Source organism: Panthera tigris, chromosome A2 (genome assembly GCF_018350195.1).
Source record: "Panthera tigris isolate Pti1 chromosome A2, P.tigris_Pti1_mat1.1, whole genome shotgun sequence".
Lineage (NCBI taxonomy): Eukaryota > Metazoa > Chordata > Mammalia > Carnivora > Felidae > Panthera > Panthera tigris.
Window position 1 is genome coordinate 119,489,493 of NC_056661.1, and position 17,966 is coordinate 119,507,458.

General features: G+C 42.9%; 1 protein-coding gene across 8 annotated transcripts in view; it reads right to left on the reverse strand.

Annotated features, from left to right (window-relative positions):
- Window positions 1-9,004: 9,004 nt before the first annotated feature.
- The window catches only part of CPVL (carboxypeptidase vitellogenic like), a 130,479-nt gene continuing 121,517 nt past the window's right edge, over window positions 9,005-17,966 (reverse strand). For all 8 annotated transcript variants that reach the window (XM_042969077.1, XM_042969067.1, XM_042969025.1 and 5 more), the window contains one exon: window positions 9,005-9,261. In XM_042969077.1, the coding sequence (XP_042825011.1) occupies window positions 9,157-9,261 (105 nt within the window). In that variant the 3' untranslated portion in view covers window positions 9,005-9,156. The remainder of the gene's footprint in view (window positions 9,262-17,966) is intronic.

Below are 17,966 nucleotides of genomic sequence, written 5' to 3' on the forward strand. Positions count from 1 at the left end.
GAAAGTACATGCTGGTGAAATTTCACCCTGAACAAACTACCTCATTTGACCAAACGAGATCTTTGTCCACTACTCCCTCCAGCTTGTCCAAGATCTGCTTCAATTTTCTAGTGCAACATCACTCCAAGCCTTTTTTTTTTTTTTTAAATAGAATCGGCATATTTGTTCACTTTTGTTTATTTTTTCTCCAAAGCCTTTGGCATTTCCCTCCAGTGAGTCACACTATGGGACCATTTCAAAATCATCTCCGTACAGGATATGTCTCTTCTCAGGGGAGATGGGAAATGGGTAAATGACAGCCTGTCCCAAGATGTTACTGTATAGTGTGCGGGGATTTTCTTTTCTTTTTATTTATTTTGAAGTTTATTTATTTTGAGAGAGAGAGAGCTCAAGGAGTGGAAGGGCAGGGAGAGCGAGAGAGAGAATCCCAAGCAGGCTTCTCACTGTCAGTGTAGGACCCGTAACGGGGCTTGAACTTGCAAATCACGAGATCATGACCTAAGCCAAAATCAAGAGTCAGATGCTTAAGTGACCGAGCCACCCAGGTGCCTTATTTATTTACTGATTGATTGATTTTAGCAGGCTCCATGGAGTTGGAGCCTAACATGGGGCTTGAACTCACAACCCTAAGATTAAGGCCTGAGCTGAGATCAAGAGTCAGCCACTTAACTGACTGAGAGACCCAGGCACCCCTGTGTGTGGGGATTTTAATAAAGTAGTCCTCTCGCTTGCCACCAAAGCCACGTGACAAGTGGGCTTGTAAGGAACAGTCTTCTAGGTCTTTCCCTGATTCCATAGAGACAAGATGGGAAAACTACAGCATGGTTGTTAGGGGTTTATTCCTATCAGTTGATTATGGGAATCGGCCCGTTTACTTCCTCCATTACAAGAGTTTAGATGAGAATTCGGATTTTGCAACAAAATACAGGATACAGGTAAGAGGAGAGAAGGCAGAAGCAGGGAATGCTTGGACTCTCACCATCCCGGGGGCACCTAGACTTCTTCTTCAGGGCTCCGTCGGTGCTACTTACCCTTTGCCTCTGGAAAGCCTCCAGCCTTCCTCCCCACTCCTCAGTTTGGAAAACTCCTTCTTCCCAGAAGTCATTAGTCACTCTCTATTCTTTGCTCTCAAAGGGCTTTGTACTTTCCTCTAGTAGAATACTTGGCACTCTGGGATTATGGTCATTTATGCAGTGGTCGCCCATCTTCCCTTCACATGGCCCCCTGTCCCTCAGTTCGAGGGGCAGAGGAGTGGGCCAAATTTGTCTCCGTATCTTCACCACCCAGAAAAGGTCCTGTTGTATAGAAGGTTTAATATGATACATCCTAATATAAGGTGGCAAGCATGTATGGGCCAGGGATTCAGGGGGAATTTCTGTTCGTAATGCTGGCATGGGTAATCTGGGTTTTCCTAATCTCTTCAGACAACGCCCCTCTTCTCCTGTCCTCAGTTCTCTTAGCCTCTTATTTCCCTTTTCTCCTTCGATTCATGTAAGAAAATATAAAGTATCAGCAAAAGTTAATAGACGTACATGTAAATGTTGATTATAAATATGCATTGGGATAGTAGGAAAATTACCACCCTGTATTCCCACTACACGTCAAAATGTAGAGGCTGGCTTTAATCTTTCTACTGAGCTTTGACTTCTGCATGTGGTGGACATTTTTTGGCTCTTGGCTTCCCAGCATCCAGGCCCCCTATCTTCCAGTAACAACACCCTGGGTTGTTTTTTTGGGGGGGGGCGTGTAATTTTCTACCCCCATTGAGTGTGGCCTTGGTGGTACTGAGTTCGAGGTGGCCCGCTCTCCTTTGGCCTGGGAAGAGTTACCAGTAGTCCTCACTGCGTAGTGTGAGGTTGGGGAGAGGATGCTTTTACTTAATTTTTGCAATGAGCAATTTGAAAACTAAAGACTTAAGAAAAGTAATTCTGTTTGCCCCCAAGATCTGGCCAGATGCAATGAATTCTCCTGTTAAATCCATTTGAACAGCAACCACAGCCCTGGTCTCTCCTACTCAAATGCACAGGGCCCAGGGGAATACGCAGAGAGCACAGCATCACACTCCTCAAGTTGCCAAAAATCCCTTTAAAATGATTGAACAGATGTCTTTTCTTGAGGTCGAACGGATATCCATCACAAACGGCCTGCTTTCCATTCCAGGCTGGTCGTCTTAGGGGCAACAAAATCAATCACTCTCAGGTTTGTTTCCTGGATGTTTCTTAAACCTTTGGAATTATACTAGCAATAACCATTACAGGATGCAGGAAAACTAAACGCATCTGTGCAGGTCGCTGTATTTCATCCCAGGGTACAAACTTCCTGTGTGATGGTGGTGTGGAGGCAAGCCTCCCTCCACTGGGCATCCTTGCAGCAGGGGCTCAGCATGGAGTAGCTTCTGAGCTTAGAACCGGAAGATTAAATGGCATGAAGACCGACATAGCCATGGCTCATATAGCATCAGCAGTAAGAGGAGGCGGGGGGGTCTTGTCAGAATGCACGAGAAGAAAGGAAGAGGACATTGGACTTTCCAAAATAAATCGGGGCTCAAGTCAAGTAGTCTGTCACGGGATCTGTGCTTGGTTTCTGGCCTTATCTGCCACGTTTCTGGTGGCAAGAGGAAAGATGATTTAAGCACTGCACATAAATAAATAATTATTTGTAATTTATTATTTATTAAAGCTCTTAGTACTTTTCAAAGAATTGTGATTCAAGTGTCCATGAATTCCTCGTGGGTGGAGCAGATACCGTATCTAAACGTTTCCAAGAATCTGGCTTACGCAACTTTCAAAATAAAGCGCATTTTTAACGAAGGCGCACACCGCTTGACCCCACATGGGTCACTGACACTTACCTGTCCCTACCATCAGGTGCGAAAGCACTTGGGGATCAGGAGGCAGCGTGTCTCCTCCGTGGAGAGATGATGGGGTCGGAGGAGAGACACCCGGGTTTGAACCTGGGCTGGCCCTGCCACGGGTTGTAGCAAGGCGGCAAGTCTCTTTGTATCAATGAGGGGCCATGACCTCATCTGTCGAATGGGAAAACCATCTCCCTGGTGATATCTTGTGAACATCTGGTGCATTTTAAGGGCTTAGACAGGATAGCTGTTATTATTACCTCTGATTTCACAGAATTAGGTATGTCCAGCTAGAGCAAACCCCTCTTGTGCCATGTGGGAACAACTCCTCGGTGGTCAAGGCTGAGCCTTGCAGACCAGCCCGTGGGCTTCCTCAGAGGCAAGCCCATTGCAGCAGAAATGACTTTCCGCCTCCTGACAATGGCAGTCCGAGGTCACATCAACTCACTCCCACCCCGCCCCTCAGCACAGGGCAGCAATAGCTTTCAGCAAGCCTTCCTGGCCCCAACCCCACTGCTTTCTGCACCGTGGGGGCGGGGAGGGCAGTGCTGAATCGGTTCCTAATTCCAGGCTCTGTAGAATTCCAACTCCCTCTGATCTCAGCCAACACATGGCCAGTCTCCCTCTTTTGCTTCCTCTAACCCCTCCTTCTGATGAATTTCTGGCACCCTCATCATCCCACTGTCAGGTTGTCCGGGAAACACCCCTGGGATTTTGCTGAGCAGATTTAGTCCATCGGGGCCTATCCCAGGGCTCTGCCTCCATAGCAAAATGAACCAGAGGGCAGTTCTTTCTGAGATTCTGGGGCCAGTTATACACACACACATACTATATATTTTATATGTATATAAATTCTATAATGTGTATATAGTATATATCGTGTATATATATATATATATATATACACATCATAAGCAGAAAACTGTATAAAAATCCTAAGACTTCCTCCCCCCCACCACCAATACCCCGTCCTTCCTTCATTACTGCTACTAGTCTCTTATTTATCTTCCCAGAGACACCAATCCTTTACAAAACTTGTTTCTTTCCCTCCCTTCCTCTTTCTCTTATTTGTTTATTTAATTTCCCTTCCTTTCTTATAAATGAAAGCATAGTGTACTGTTACATGCTTTGCTTTTTTAATTTAACAAAATAGGTATGGGGCGCCGGGGTGGCTCAGCACGTTAAGCATCCGACTCTTGATTTTGGCTCAGGTCCTGATCTCACGGTTAGATTCCTGGGTTTGAGCTCCGCCTTGGGGTCTGAGCTGATAGCGGAGCCGGCCTGGGATTCTCTCTTTTGCGCGTGTGCGCGCTCTCTCTCAAAATAAATACATAAACTTCCAAAAAAATCGGTACATAGTTTAACATACTTTGTTACATGTGGACTCTTTCTGTCCTCTCAAACAGTGCTCTTCCAAAGATACATAAGGATGTGTCACTCCATCATTTAAAAGTTGCTGAAGGTTGGGGCGCCTGGGTGGCTCAGTCGGTTAAGCGTCCAACTTCGGCTCAGGTCACGATCTCGCAGTATGTGAGTTCGAGCCCCGAGACGGGCTCTGTGCTGACTGCTCAGAGCCTGGAGCCTGTTTCAGATTCTGTGTCTCCCTCTCTCTCTGACCCTCCCCTGTTCGTGCTCTGTCTCTCTCTGTCTCAAAAATAAATAAATGTTAAAAAAAAAAAATTTAAAAAAAAGTTGCTGAAGGCATAGCAAAAAAATATTCATTCATTTATAGTCATGCCATGACTGTAATGACATTTACCTTATAAAATAGTAATCAACATAGAAACGTTAAAATGATAAAGATGAAATTTTACATCCTTCATTTTTAAAAACCGTATTTGATTTTTAGTAGCACAGGTATTTTTACTTTCTAAAATATCACTGCTAATATATTTTTAAATAGATCAATGTGTTGAATATGCTTTGTCATATTTGAAAAATCTAGGGTCACCCTTTTGTGATACAGCAATTCAAAGTCTGGTTATATGTTCAGTTTACTTTGACACTTGGTTTCAAAGTCCATCAGAGCTGAAGGAGACACTTTACAAATGGAGACACATAGATCCAGATGCAAGAAATACCTCATTAGATAAACTTTATTAGCTCCCCAAACTCATTTTTCAATCCTACCTATCCTTTATTCAAAGATGTTTGTTGAAATTTTCTTTGATATAAGGGTTCTTTTTCCCTTGTAATGTGCCACACAAAGTAAATGGAAACATTTCCAAACATCTGTTTTCAAAACGTTCTTGCCATAGTTTGACTTTCTTTTGAAAAGAAATGACTTTCTCGGGGCGCCTGGGTGGCTCAGTCGGTTGAGCGTCTGACTTCGGCTCCGGTCATGATCTCACAGTTCGTGGGTCAAAGCCCAACAACGGGCTCTGTGCTGACAGCTCAGAGCCTGGAGCCTGCTTCAGATTCTGTGTCTCCCCCCCTCTCTGCCCCTCCCCTGCTCATGCATGACCTCTCTCTCTCTTGCTGTCTCTGTCTCAAAAATAAATATTTAAAAAAAATTAAAAAAAAAAGAAATGATTTTCTCAGTAATTGTTGATATGTCACTTCTACCATGAAAAGACAGATTGTATGTTTACTCTTTATTGATTTGTGTGTGTGTTGACCTTAAAAAAATATCTGCTAGACGACATACTAACAATAGCCACTTGCCATGACAGAAAATGACAGCTAGTCTATGACACTTGCCTGTTTGTCAAAGAAAGAATGCACAACTCGTTCCCGGGTCCTACAGCTCTTTAAATACACTGCCATGAGATGACCAATAGGGTATGAGAGGCGTACCAGGCCATTCCCCATCGAATGGCAAAGCCCTATAAAGATCCCACTCTTTGAAGGCTTTGTTTTTATGAAATGAATCCCAAGGATAGTATCATATCTGCATGGAACTTGTAATTGGCAATACGCTGGACCCAGCACCACGAGAAGGTCCCTCACCTCTCCTCCCTATAGCGCCCTCTCTGTGTGGAAGTTGCTCAAAGTAATGGCAGCCATGTGGGACATCAGACCGTCTCATGTTTGGACCAAGAGGGGGCATCTTAATGGATTGTCTTGAATGTCCCACGGAGAGTGTGTACCCCACCCAAAGGTTCTCTTACACAAAGGACTCTCTCCAAGTGAATTCAAAACCTTGTTTTCCTTTAGTCTCCGAACTACTCTTCTCTCCCTTCTTTTGAAGTAAAATACCTGCCAGATTTAGTCTCTATAATACTGTACCCTCAGGGGAGTTGGCTCGGGTTGCTCTGGGAAGACCTGGCAGGTCGTCCCCCAGTACTCCCCACTATCCTATGCCTGGGGCAGGGAGACACTAAAAACGACTGCACCTACAACTTCCATTTATTGAGCTATTATTTTGTGTTGGTCCCTCTGCTGTTCTAGAAATGCTGTCGATTCTCTTTGTTCACTCTAGTTATCTTCTATAACATCTCCCCAGATACCGAATTAGTGAATTCTAAATCATTGATCCAGGGGGACATACAGGATGTGGCTCCTACTAGCCTCTGGTCACATTTCTGTCAACCAATTAATCCACAACCTTGTTTTACGTGTGTTTCTGTTGAAAGAAACCTCATAAAATAGATATTCTTGCTTGATTAATATTGAACTCATGGCCAACAGCACTATAACTCATGATTGAATGAAGAATACCTAACAGACGTTCTTTCTCCACAAGGCGCACCACAGCCTTCCTGCACCGAGGGAACACTACATGGTATTTCAGTACTGTGTGTAGGAACCCTTTTTTTTTTCTTTTTTTTTTTAATTTTTTTTTTTTACTGTTTATTTATTTTTGAGACAGAGAGAGACACAGCATGAACGGGGGAGGGGCAGAGAGAGAGGGAGACACAGAATCGGAAGCAGGCTCCAGGCTCTGAGCCATCAGCCCAGAGCCCGATGCGGGGCTCGAACTTGCGGACCGCGAGATCATGACCTGAGCCGAAGTCGGACGCTTAACCAACTGAGCCACCCAGGCGCCCCAATGTAGGAACCCTTTTGAATGGCAAAAGCACCAACAAAAAGCACAAAAGTGCAAAAAAAAAAAAAAAAAAAAAAACAAGGAAAACAAAAAACACATGGCACTAAATAGACTACAAAAAGAACACCTGTTTGGCCGTAACTGAGAACATGCACGTTGGGCAACTCAAATTGTTCATCGCTTGCTACGTGTTCGTGAATGACCACAAAAGTGAGCAACTATTGGTTTTGGGGTTACAGATACATTTTAGTGAACAGGCCATACGAACGTGGCATCTATGAATAATGAAGATTCACTATATCATCTCATGGTACCCTTGTGAAACGGACACTAGTACAATGACGTGTGAACTGAAAGGAACCTCAGCAATCTCTTCGGGCTGCCTCCTTTGGGACTTGGCAAAGTGAGGACAGTGAGGTGACATACCCAGAAATGTCCACTGCAGGTGTGACACGCATGGCACTTTCCCAGCCACAGTTGGTACCCTCTCCACTGCATATTTTTGGGACCAAATGCAACAATGTAAATGGCAGGTGGGGCCACATGCAAAACTCTAGTTTATTCTCTGCAATAATTAAAATCTGTTTTTGATCAGAATGTTTGATTTGACGACTCCTCCTACATGGGCACAAGGAAATATATATATATATATATATATATATTTTTTTTTTTTTTTTAATTTTTTTAATGTTTATTTCTGACAGAGAGACAGAGCATGAGTGGGGGAGGGGCAGAGAGAGACACACACACACACACACACACAGAATCCAAAGCAGGCTCCAGGCTCTGAGCTGTCAGCACAGAGCCCGACGCGGGGCTCAAACTCACAGACCTCGAGATCATGACCTGAGCTGAAGCCGGACGCTCAACTGACTGAGCCACCCAGGCGCCCCGGAAATATATCTATTAAAAAAAAAAAAAAAAGGAAGATCACGAACCTGAATGAAATCAGGCACAGAATGAGAAGTTGAAAAGACCCAAAATATTTGCAGCAAGAATAGGTTTTGACTTTTTAAATTCAGTTCTCCAGTGAGCCAATTCATAAATGGGTAATATGAGAGGGAAATGATGTTGAAAAAGCCAAACATGCTGTAGAAAATTAGAGATGAGAGCACATGATGCATAAATAAGAAAGATGTGCCAAGATGGGATATTTTAGCTGGAAAAGTACTAATGTGTGCATATTTATAAATGTATATATTTTGATGCCAGAGTATCTCAAATTTTTTTGAGATTCCAACAATTACACAAAATTAGTTCGTTCTCTATTTGGCTACAAGAAGCACAGAATTTAAAATCCAAATTGAAAACGGCTCATAACTAATGCCTGCAGCCTGCAGGCTGTTTGGTAAATGGGTACACTTGAACCAACAAACTAAAAACCCCCAAAAAGCAAAAAAAAAAAAACAAAGAAAAGAAAAGACACAGATTCAGTGTGTCCTTTGAATATAATCCTCTACGTATTGCCAGTTGGTGCATTGTTACTTTTATATGCAAAATTTCTATTTCAAAGAATTCCAAGCTACCTTTCTTGCTAAGACTGTCCACATTCCAAAGTCTTGTCCACCACCATCATGATGGCACCCATTCCTTCGGAGTGATAATGAGATGCTCTTACCCAATACTACTTCTGAAATACTTCCAGGTACATACTATGACAAACTCTATTGTTACTTACAGAACAAAATGTTGTGACAACTTTACTCCCCTACTGCACTTTGCACGTACTCTTAGAAGGAATTTAAAATTCCTATTCAAGACCTCTGCCTTCCATTTATCTGTTTCCATCTGAAACAGTGTCTCCGAATCCATTCTTCCCATCCTTTCAGTTACAAGATACCATTCCTAATCACGGGTAGCATTTTCTTTAAAAAATTTTTTTTTGTTTATTTATTTTTGAGAGAGAGACAGAGACACAGCGTGAGCAGGGGGAGGGCAGAGAGAGACAGAGAGATACAGAATCTGAAGCAGACTCCAGGTTCTGAGCTGTCGGCACAGAGCCCGACGTGGGGCTCGAACTCACAAACCGCGAGATCATGACCTGAGCAGAGGTCGGACGCTTAACCGACCCAGCCACCCAGGCGCCCCCGCATAGCATTTTCTTACAGTTAATTTTATAATGAGCCATCTCTCACCCAAAACAGAACCTTACTTGTTTCAAGGATAACTTTTATTGATGAGAAACATTTTAAAGCTATAAAAAGCTATAAAAAGGTACTTTTCTTATTTATACGACATTTTCGGGTTTGGAAGTTTTCTTCTCAAAGATTAAGTCCCCTGACCTTTTTTTGTTTTTAGGACAGCAGCTTATCCATCAATAAGGATCCCATCCTCTCTCAAAAACAAATCGATTGATCATGTCAAAAGATCTCAGCGGCTGGTCGTAGGGTAAAATGTGCCCTCCACCTCGAACAATTACCTTGGAGAAGAAAAGTAAAAGGCAAAAAAAAGTTAGAGAAATGGGTGTTCTACATGAAGGGAAAATTTTAGTTCAGATTAAAGTATTTTTAAAGCTTACATGAAATACGGAACATATTCTATCAATCCAGGCCTTTGGGGCATGCATTAATACAGGGGATATTTGGATTCTCCAAAAAATTAAAACGACAATAAATGGAAGTCTTTGACACCTGAAATGTTAAAAGGCCATCTTTTTGAGTAGCACAGAGTACTTCTTTTCCCCCCACCTTTTATTGTGAAAACTATTCAAACATACAGCACATCTGAAAGAATTTCATAGACTTACCACTTAGGTTCTCTCGTTAACGCCCACGGAACTCATTGCCTCACTGTCCATCTATTAATCCATCTTATCTTTTTTGACACGTTTCAAAGTAAAATGCGGGCATCAGTACACTTTCCCCAGATTTTATGTAAAATTAACACACCCTGAAATGCACTTGTGTTTAATACGGACTCACTGAGTTTGGGTGGCACGGTTACCTGTGTCACCTAACAAGATGTAGAACGCATTCTTTTTTTTTTTTTTAATGTTTTTATTTATTTTTGAGACAGAGAGAGACAGAGCGTGAGCAGGGGAGGAGCAGAGAGACAGGGAGACACAGAATGTGAAGGAGGCTCCAGGCTCCGAGCTGTCAGCCCAGAGCCCGCCGCGGGGCTCGAACTCACGGACCGCGAGATCGTGACCTGAGCTGAAGTCGGACGCCCAACCGACGGAGTCACCCAGGCGCCCCGATGTACAACACATTCTTAAACACCTATAGTTAAGGTGAATTCAGACCCTAGTGCTAGGTGCCATACTAATTTAAGAAAGGGGTGGGGGTACTGGTCTTTGTACTCAGAAAGACTGTAGGCTCAGCAGCAAGTGCCCCAAGTAGAGGACCAGGAGAGGCCTTCATGATTCAGTACCAAAAGGGAAAGAACTGACAGTGGGTGTTGGCGGGCCTCCTGCATGGGGGAGTCATTGTAGCCTGAGATATTCTATGGCACATGTGGCAACCGGACAGCGGTCAGTAGTGGATGGAGTGAGGGATCACATTCAGCGCGTTCTAGCTGCTAAGTCACAATCGGCAAGTAAGGACCACTTTGACGAGGCCCTTCGTAGCGTGTTTTACCTGTCTCAATAAGAAGGGAACGGAGGCAGAAAAAGAGTACAAATATATTTACGTAGTGCATTTATTATATTACAAATCCACCCCCAGCCCCCAGCATCTTACAGCCTTGCCAGGCGGCCAGTGGGGTCAACATCAGTAGATGAGTTTTGCTTTGCAGCTCACAGCTAGCCGAGGTGTGCAGAGAGATGGTAGGGATCACCATTGACACCAGCCTCGGTGACGGAGTGATACGGAGCTCTTCGGAGGCTTGCCCAAGTCACACAATCGTAACTGAGAGAATAAGCTAGAACCTGGCTTCTGATGCAGACACCAGCGTTTTTATTCAAGTCGCAGTATTTGTACAATCATTCTTCACATTTGAGCCAAGCTTTACAGCTTAGTCACAGAACATTTCACCCATCTCTCAACAGCCCTCTGAGGCAGGTAAGGGAAGCAGACCGCCATTACAGACGTGAGCTAGGACTTAACCCTCACATGCGTTTGGAAACACCTGCCTCATGCAACACTCCATCAATGGCCGTTTGTCCCTTGCTGCAACGACAGTGGAGCCCATCTACCATTTGTGTTCAAGCTTGCATCTGGAAACCCAACATGTCTTGCTTCGTCACAGACTGAAAGTAAACATACGTGTGACATGAGTCCCTGTAGGTGACTCTGGAGGAAAACTTTTGCTGCCCCCACAATCCCAGGCTAGAATTCTCTCCTGTAGATTCCCATCCAAATCTCCAGCCTTGGCAGAAATCTGATGAGTGATTTTGTGCAACTTCAGCTCAGCTGAGGACACTTAAGAAAGTCATGCTTGTGACAAAACCCAGCTGCTGCTTCGACTGGAAATGAATTTGGCAGCAATGGTCCGGAACGGTGGTATGCTGAATCCAAGAGCGAAGAGGTCAGTCTGCCTCCAGGACCAGAGCTGCAGCTAATGGGGGGGAGCCTTTATGGCGTGGCTTGGAGTCAGTGTGCAGGAGCAAGCCTTGAGGCACAGCAAGCTGTGTGACACTGGACAAGTAATTTACCTGCTCTGAGCCTCAGTTTCCTTAACTGTACAAGAGAGAAGAAAGTATTACTTCTTGGGATAGTTGGGAATTACGTGAGAAATTAATGGAGTAATGTTCATGGAACACTTAGCACGGTGTCTGGACTGGAATGGAACTCAATAAATATTAGCCATTGTCATTATTTTTCCAATGGTCCTCCCCATTCAAAAGCCAGGATCAAAATGCTTGTATCAAACTACCCTAAAGCCTTGTATTCCTACATTAGCAGCAAGAAATCTGGGTTTGAGGGGGTTGCTGAAAACAGTGGCTCTCAAACGTGACTGTGCCCCAAGATGCTTGAGCTTCATAAGACAGATTGCTGAGCCCCAACCCCTAGACTTTCCAGCTCTGAAGGTCCAGGGCAGGGCCTGACGCTTCTAACAATTCCAAGGTAATGTTGATGCCGTTGGTCCAAAGACTACTCTTTGAGAACCACTGTTTAGAAAACCTTTTTTCCATTCTGTGACAAACCGGGCAATTCTCTATTTATATCAATAGAGAACGCAAACAGAAATTAACACCTAGTCATGATCTCACCTTAGTGTATTTCTTCCTCATCATCTGCCCTCTTGGTATTTACCCCCCCCCCCCACACACACACACACGTGCATGCGCGCACACACACACACACACACACTTCCATGACCATGATAATCAAGTGGTGAAGAAGAGACTGGGTTGGGTGTTAACAATTCTTATTCTCAGTAACCTGCATGACCCCCCAGCCTGGGAGCAAATCACATCATAAACGGTGCCATGAAGATTGGAAGGAAAAACTCATTTAGGAACAAGGTCGTTTTCGCATGTCACAAAATTTTCAAAGTATATTCCCTAGCAGATTAATATAGAGCATTTTACTGATGTTAACTTCAAAAATAAATTTACGAGTGCCAGAAAAAAACCAAAAGATAAATTTGTGAGTGCCGAAAAAAATCACTCTGTTGTTTATAGCCAAGCTGCTCACCACTCACAAATCAAGGGCACAAACCACGCCACGGTTTTTAGAGGTGTGTAACAAAATGCGACAGGGCCATGATTCCATATTTAAATGTGACAAGATTAATCCCAAGGCTCCCTGGGTAGAATTGGTCTCAGCAACAGAAACTGTGTATGTTGGGTGTTTCCACACGAGAGCTGAAACCTCTAAGCTCATGTATTCCAGATGTTCCAGGGGGTCACAAATGTGTCATGAATCTTAAAAGGGTTATGCAAACACTTTCAAGCTTCATTCCACTTTAATTTTTAGAGAAGGATATAATTCTCCCTGGAACCAGAAACACGGACCTGGCCGTAAAGGTTTCCCGGTTGTGCTTTTATAGGCGACAAGGTATCGTGGGAAATTCACACTGGGCGTGTTGATGTGGGTGTATCAGGGGAGACTTCGTGGGAGCCTTGGAGGAGCAGGTATCTGGACAGACGATGCTGGCTGGGGTGGGGGAGGGACCACACCCAGAGGAAACTGCTCTTGCAAACAGAGAGGAGTGCGAAAGTGCACAGACACCCCACAGCCCACGAGCGGTTCCGCATATGAACTGTCAGCACAGAGCCCGACGCAGGGCTCGGGCTCACAAACCACAAGATCATGACCTGAGCTGAGGTCTGACACCCGACCCACTGAGCCACCCAGGCGCCCCACCCTTCTAACCATTTTTAAATGGACAGTAGCATTTAGTGCATTCACAATGTTGTGCAACCGTCACCACTATCTTGTTGCAGAATGTTTTCATCCCCCCAAAGGGAACCTGATTATCCATTAGCTATTTCTTCCCATTCTCCTGTCCCTGCCAGTCCCTGGCAATCACTAGGCTGCCTTCTGTCTCTATGGAGTTGCCTCTTCTGGACATGTCTTAAAGGGTTTTAAGCAGGGTAGTGAGTGATATGCTCAGATTTGCATTATAGAAAGATGACTTCTTGTGTATTGAGGGGGCTGATTTAGAAAGAAATGATACTGAGGCAGGGAGGCAAATTTGGAGACCAGCTGTCCAGGTGAGAGAGGATGTGGGCACACGGGAGAAATGGGGAGGAGGGGAAGGAGAAGAGGAATGTCGGGCTGGAACCAACAAAATCAGTGACTAATCAGACATAAAGGTAAAGTGAAAGCATCCCCCAGCACATACACACATCGCCCCATTTCAGGCTTCTGTCCCAGCTTTGCAAAGGGAGATGCTATTAACCAAGAAAGAAGAAAAAGAGGTGAGTTTGGGAAGCAAGCAATGTGGGATAGATTTATAAATCTCTTTTTTTCACTACAGGACGATGCAAACCTGGAAGAGAATCTTGCTTGTTATGGTTTCTGATTTATACTAGAGTTGTTTTATTATTTTTACCTTATTTCATATTTACAAAATCTTAACCTTGCAGACCGTAACCATGAGCAGAAACGGAATAAATAGGCCCTGAAAGAAAAAAAATATACTAAAAACAAAAGGTACTTGGGAATGAGAATAAAAAAACAAGCCACAGCTTGTTATCAAAACCAACAACGATAACCCTTCCCCTAAAAAAAAGAAAAAAAAAAAAAAAGCAGAGGTCAAAGTTAAGAGCTGCTCCCAAAACACCCCGGGAAAACTTGAGATTTACCAGTGTACATGTCTAGTGTAGCAATGGATTATTGAACGCAACGGGGAAAGGTGCTTTAGCTGACCGAAATGTAGCCATCACAATGGAACACATCCTTGTACCCAATACATAGCTTTGATGCTATTGACAGTTCCCTAAGGGCCTCCTAGATATACCATCTCACTTAATCAGTTACAACAATATCATAATTTAGGATTTCCACTTAAAAAAATTTTTTTTAATGTTTATTTATTCTTGAGGTGGGAGGAAGGAGCAGAGAGAGAAGGAGACACAGAATCCAAAGCAGGCTGCAGGCTCCAAGCTGTCAGCACAGAGCCCGACGCGGGGTTCAAACCCACAAGCCGTGAGATCATGACCTGAGCCGAAGTCAGATGCTTAACCGACTGAGCCACCCAGGCTCCCCAAGATGTCCACTCTTGACCATGATGCAATAGCATGTGTCAAACCAACCCCACCCCACAAGAACACCAAAAGCCGAATTAAAAAGAAAAGAACGCTGGAGCGCCTGGGTGGCTCAGTCGGTTAAGTGTCTGACTTCGGCTCAGGTCATGATCTCACAGTTCGTGGATTCAAGCCCCGCGTCGGGCTCTGTGCTGACAGCTCAGAGCCTGGAGCCTGTCTTCGGATTCTGTGTCTCCCTCTCTGTCTCTGTCCCTCCCGTTGTTTCTCTCTCTCTTAAAAATAAATAAAACATTAAAAAAAAAAAAGCAAAAACGCTGTTTGAAAAGTATCAGAAAGCAACGAGGGCTTGAGAGGCCAAGACCATGGAGAAAAGAGAATCGCAGAGACGTGAACCTAACATTTTGTGCTGCTTTTCTCTCTGAGAAACTCACCAATGCCTAAGCTTCTCTTGCCAAGAAGCCAAAAAAAAAAAAAAAAAAAAAAAAAAAAAGTGACAGATAAAAGGATGAAAAGCGAAGCAAGGCTTAGGGTGTCTGGGAGACCAAAAACTAGAAAGAAAGAAAACCCCAAAGAAACAAAAGATGCGATTTGAAATTGCAGGCTTGTCATGGAGGTGAACATCATAGGCTTTCTGTTAGACCCATCAAAGACAAGGTTAGCCCTCCAAAACCTGAACTCTAGCACCCACTCACCATGTGAGCCCCTGACTGAAGCCAGATGATCCGCCCCTATACTAACTGGCTTTCAGAAAAAAATTAAAGGCTTTTTTGAAGAAAGATAACATCATTTTTCATACATTTTGTCCAGCATTCAAGAAAACATAGTAGGCATGGCAAAAGATAAGATCAAAGGTCCAGAGACCAAGGGAAAAAGCAGACGACAGAAAGACCACAGGGATCCAGATACTGGAGTTATCAGGTATAGATTTTAAAACAACCATGACCAAATTATTTAAGTAGTTATGGAAAACACAGAGGAAAGAAAAAAAAAAAAAAAGACATGAGATGACAAAATATTTAACTATGTTTAACTGGAGTCCTGGAATAAGAAGAGAAGGAAGGAACAGTATAAAAGAAATAGTAAAGTTTAGAGACCGTGAGTAAAAAAACTCTCCAAAATTGGCAAAAGTCAACAAGCCACAGCTTTGAGGCTATGAAACTACATGGGAAAAATCCAAAGAAAACTGACCACATCTGGGCACACAACGGTAAACTGTTAACACCAAAGACAGAGAGAAAATCTTAAAAGTTGCCAGAAAAAGAAATGGCACTTTCAATAACTTCAAAGAAACAAGAAAGCTGACTAGTTAAAGGAAACAATGGGAGCTAGAAGACTGTGAAATCCTATCTTTCAAGTTAGAAAAGAAAACAGCTACAACCTAGAATGTCCATGTAAATGACCGCATACAGATATTTTCAAGGAAAGAAAAAACTGGAAAAAGGTCTTGCCGGCAGGTGTGTGAAGAAAGGTTTGAAGATTGTTCTTCAGACAGAAGGGTAATGGTCCCTAATGGAAACATGCAAACACGGAGGAGAATGAAAAGCAACTGAGAATCTACGTGTGTACCTAAAAATAAATGAATGACAATAATAATAATGTCTCGTGGAGTACAAACCACATAGAAGTTAAAAAAAAACAAAACAAAAAAGACAACATTTGCACAAAAGGTGGCACAGAGTTAAGGTATTTTCAGGTATTTGCATATCTGGCAAATGATAAATGCACTGATTCAAAGCCAACTTTCTGTTTGTTTTTTTAAATTTATTTATTTATTTATTTATTTATTTATTTATTATTTTAATGTTTTATTTATTTTTGAGAGAGAGAGAGACAGAGCGTGAACAGGGAAGGGGCAGAGAGAGAGGGAGACACAGACTTTGAAGCAGGCTCCAGGCTCTGAGCTGTCAGCACAGAGCCGGATGCAGGGCTCAACTCACAAACCGCGAGATCATGATCTGAGCCGAAGTCGGACACTTAACTGACTAAGCCCCTTTTTATTATTTTTTTTAAATTTAAATCCAAGTTAGTTAACATCCAGTGTAATAATTGTCTCAGGAATAGAATTTAGTAAACACCCGGTGCTCATCTCCAAAGTGCCCTCATTAATACCCATCACCTATCTAGCCCATCACACTACCCAACCTTACTCCAGCAGCCCTCAGTTTGTTCTCTGTATTTAAGAGTCTCTTATGGTTTGCCTCCATCTCTGTTTTTATCTTATTTTTCCTTCCCTTCCCCTATGTTCATCTGTTTTGTTTTTTAAAGACCACAGGTGAGTGAAATCATATGATATCAAAGTCAACTTTCTTAAATCCGCACGTGTGTTGTAATCTCTAAGGATATGGTCAAAGGATGGATAATATCCCTACATTTATTGTAGCATTATCTACAATAGCCAAGTTATGGAAATAGCTCCAGTGTCCATCGACAGACGAATGGATAAAGAAGATGTGGTATATATATGCAGTGGAATATTACTCAGCCATAAAGAAAGAATGAAATTTTGCCATTTGCAATGACATGGATGGAGCTAGAGACTATAATGTTAAAGTAAAATAAGTTAGAGAAAGACAAATACCAGATGATTTCACTCATATATGGAATTTAGGAAACAGAACATATGAACAAAGAAAAAAGAGAGAGAGAGAGAGAGAAACCAAGAAAGAGACTCTTAACTATAGAAAACAAACTGATGGTAACAGAGGGGACATGGGTGGGGGGATGGGTGAAGTAGGTGAAAGGGATTAAAAGTACACTTATCATGATGAGCTCTGAGTTATGGATAGAATTGTTGAATCATTATATTGTACACCTGAAGCTAATATACTATTATACGTTAACTATCCTAGAATTAAGATTTAAAAATTAATACAAAATAAAATTAAAGGAGAGATGATAAAACAATGTATTATTAACAAGGAAATAGTGTTTTTAAAAAAAGACATTTTGTCTCCAAAGGAAAAGACAAGATAGAAGGATAAGAATAAATGGCAGAGACCTTTCTGTGTAACGTGAAAAACAGACTCCTGACAATCAGGGAGCCTTTAAATGAGAAGAAATCTGGTGATCAAGTCATACCCCCCATCTTTTTAGAGAGGCACAAATGGGGGCGCCTGGGTGGCGCAGTCGGTTAAGCGTCCGACTTCAGCCAGGTCACGATCTCGCCGTCCGTGAGTTCGAGCCCCGCGTCAGGCTCTGGGCTGATGGCTCGGAGCCTGGAGCCTGTTTCCGATTCTGTGTCTCCCTCTCTCTCTGCCCCTCCCCCATTCATGCTCTGTCTCTCTCTGTCCCAAAAATAAATAAAAAACGTTGAAAAAAAAATTTAAAAAATAGAGAGGCACAAAATGAATGCCTCAGAGATGAAGGCCCTTCAATCACATCTCTTAGCCTAATCTCACCAAATCAAATCAGTTAGATGTTTCAAAGTGCTATGAATGTCTCTGATTAAAAAAAAAAATCAGCTCCAAGAATTTCTATGTTAATTTCAGCAATGTTGGTATGAATGACTAAGGTTAGAACCTTCTCCCCCT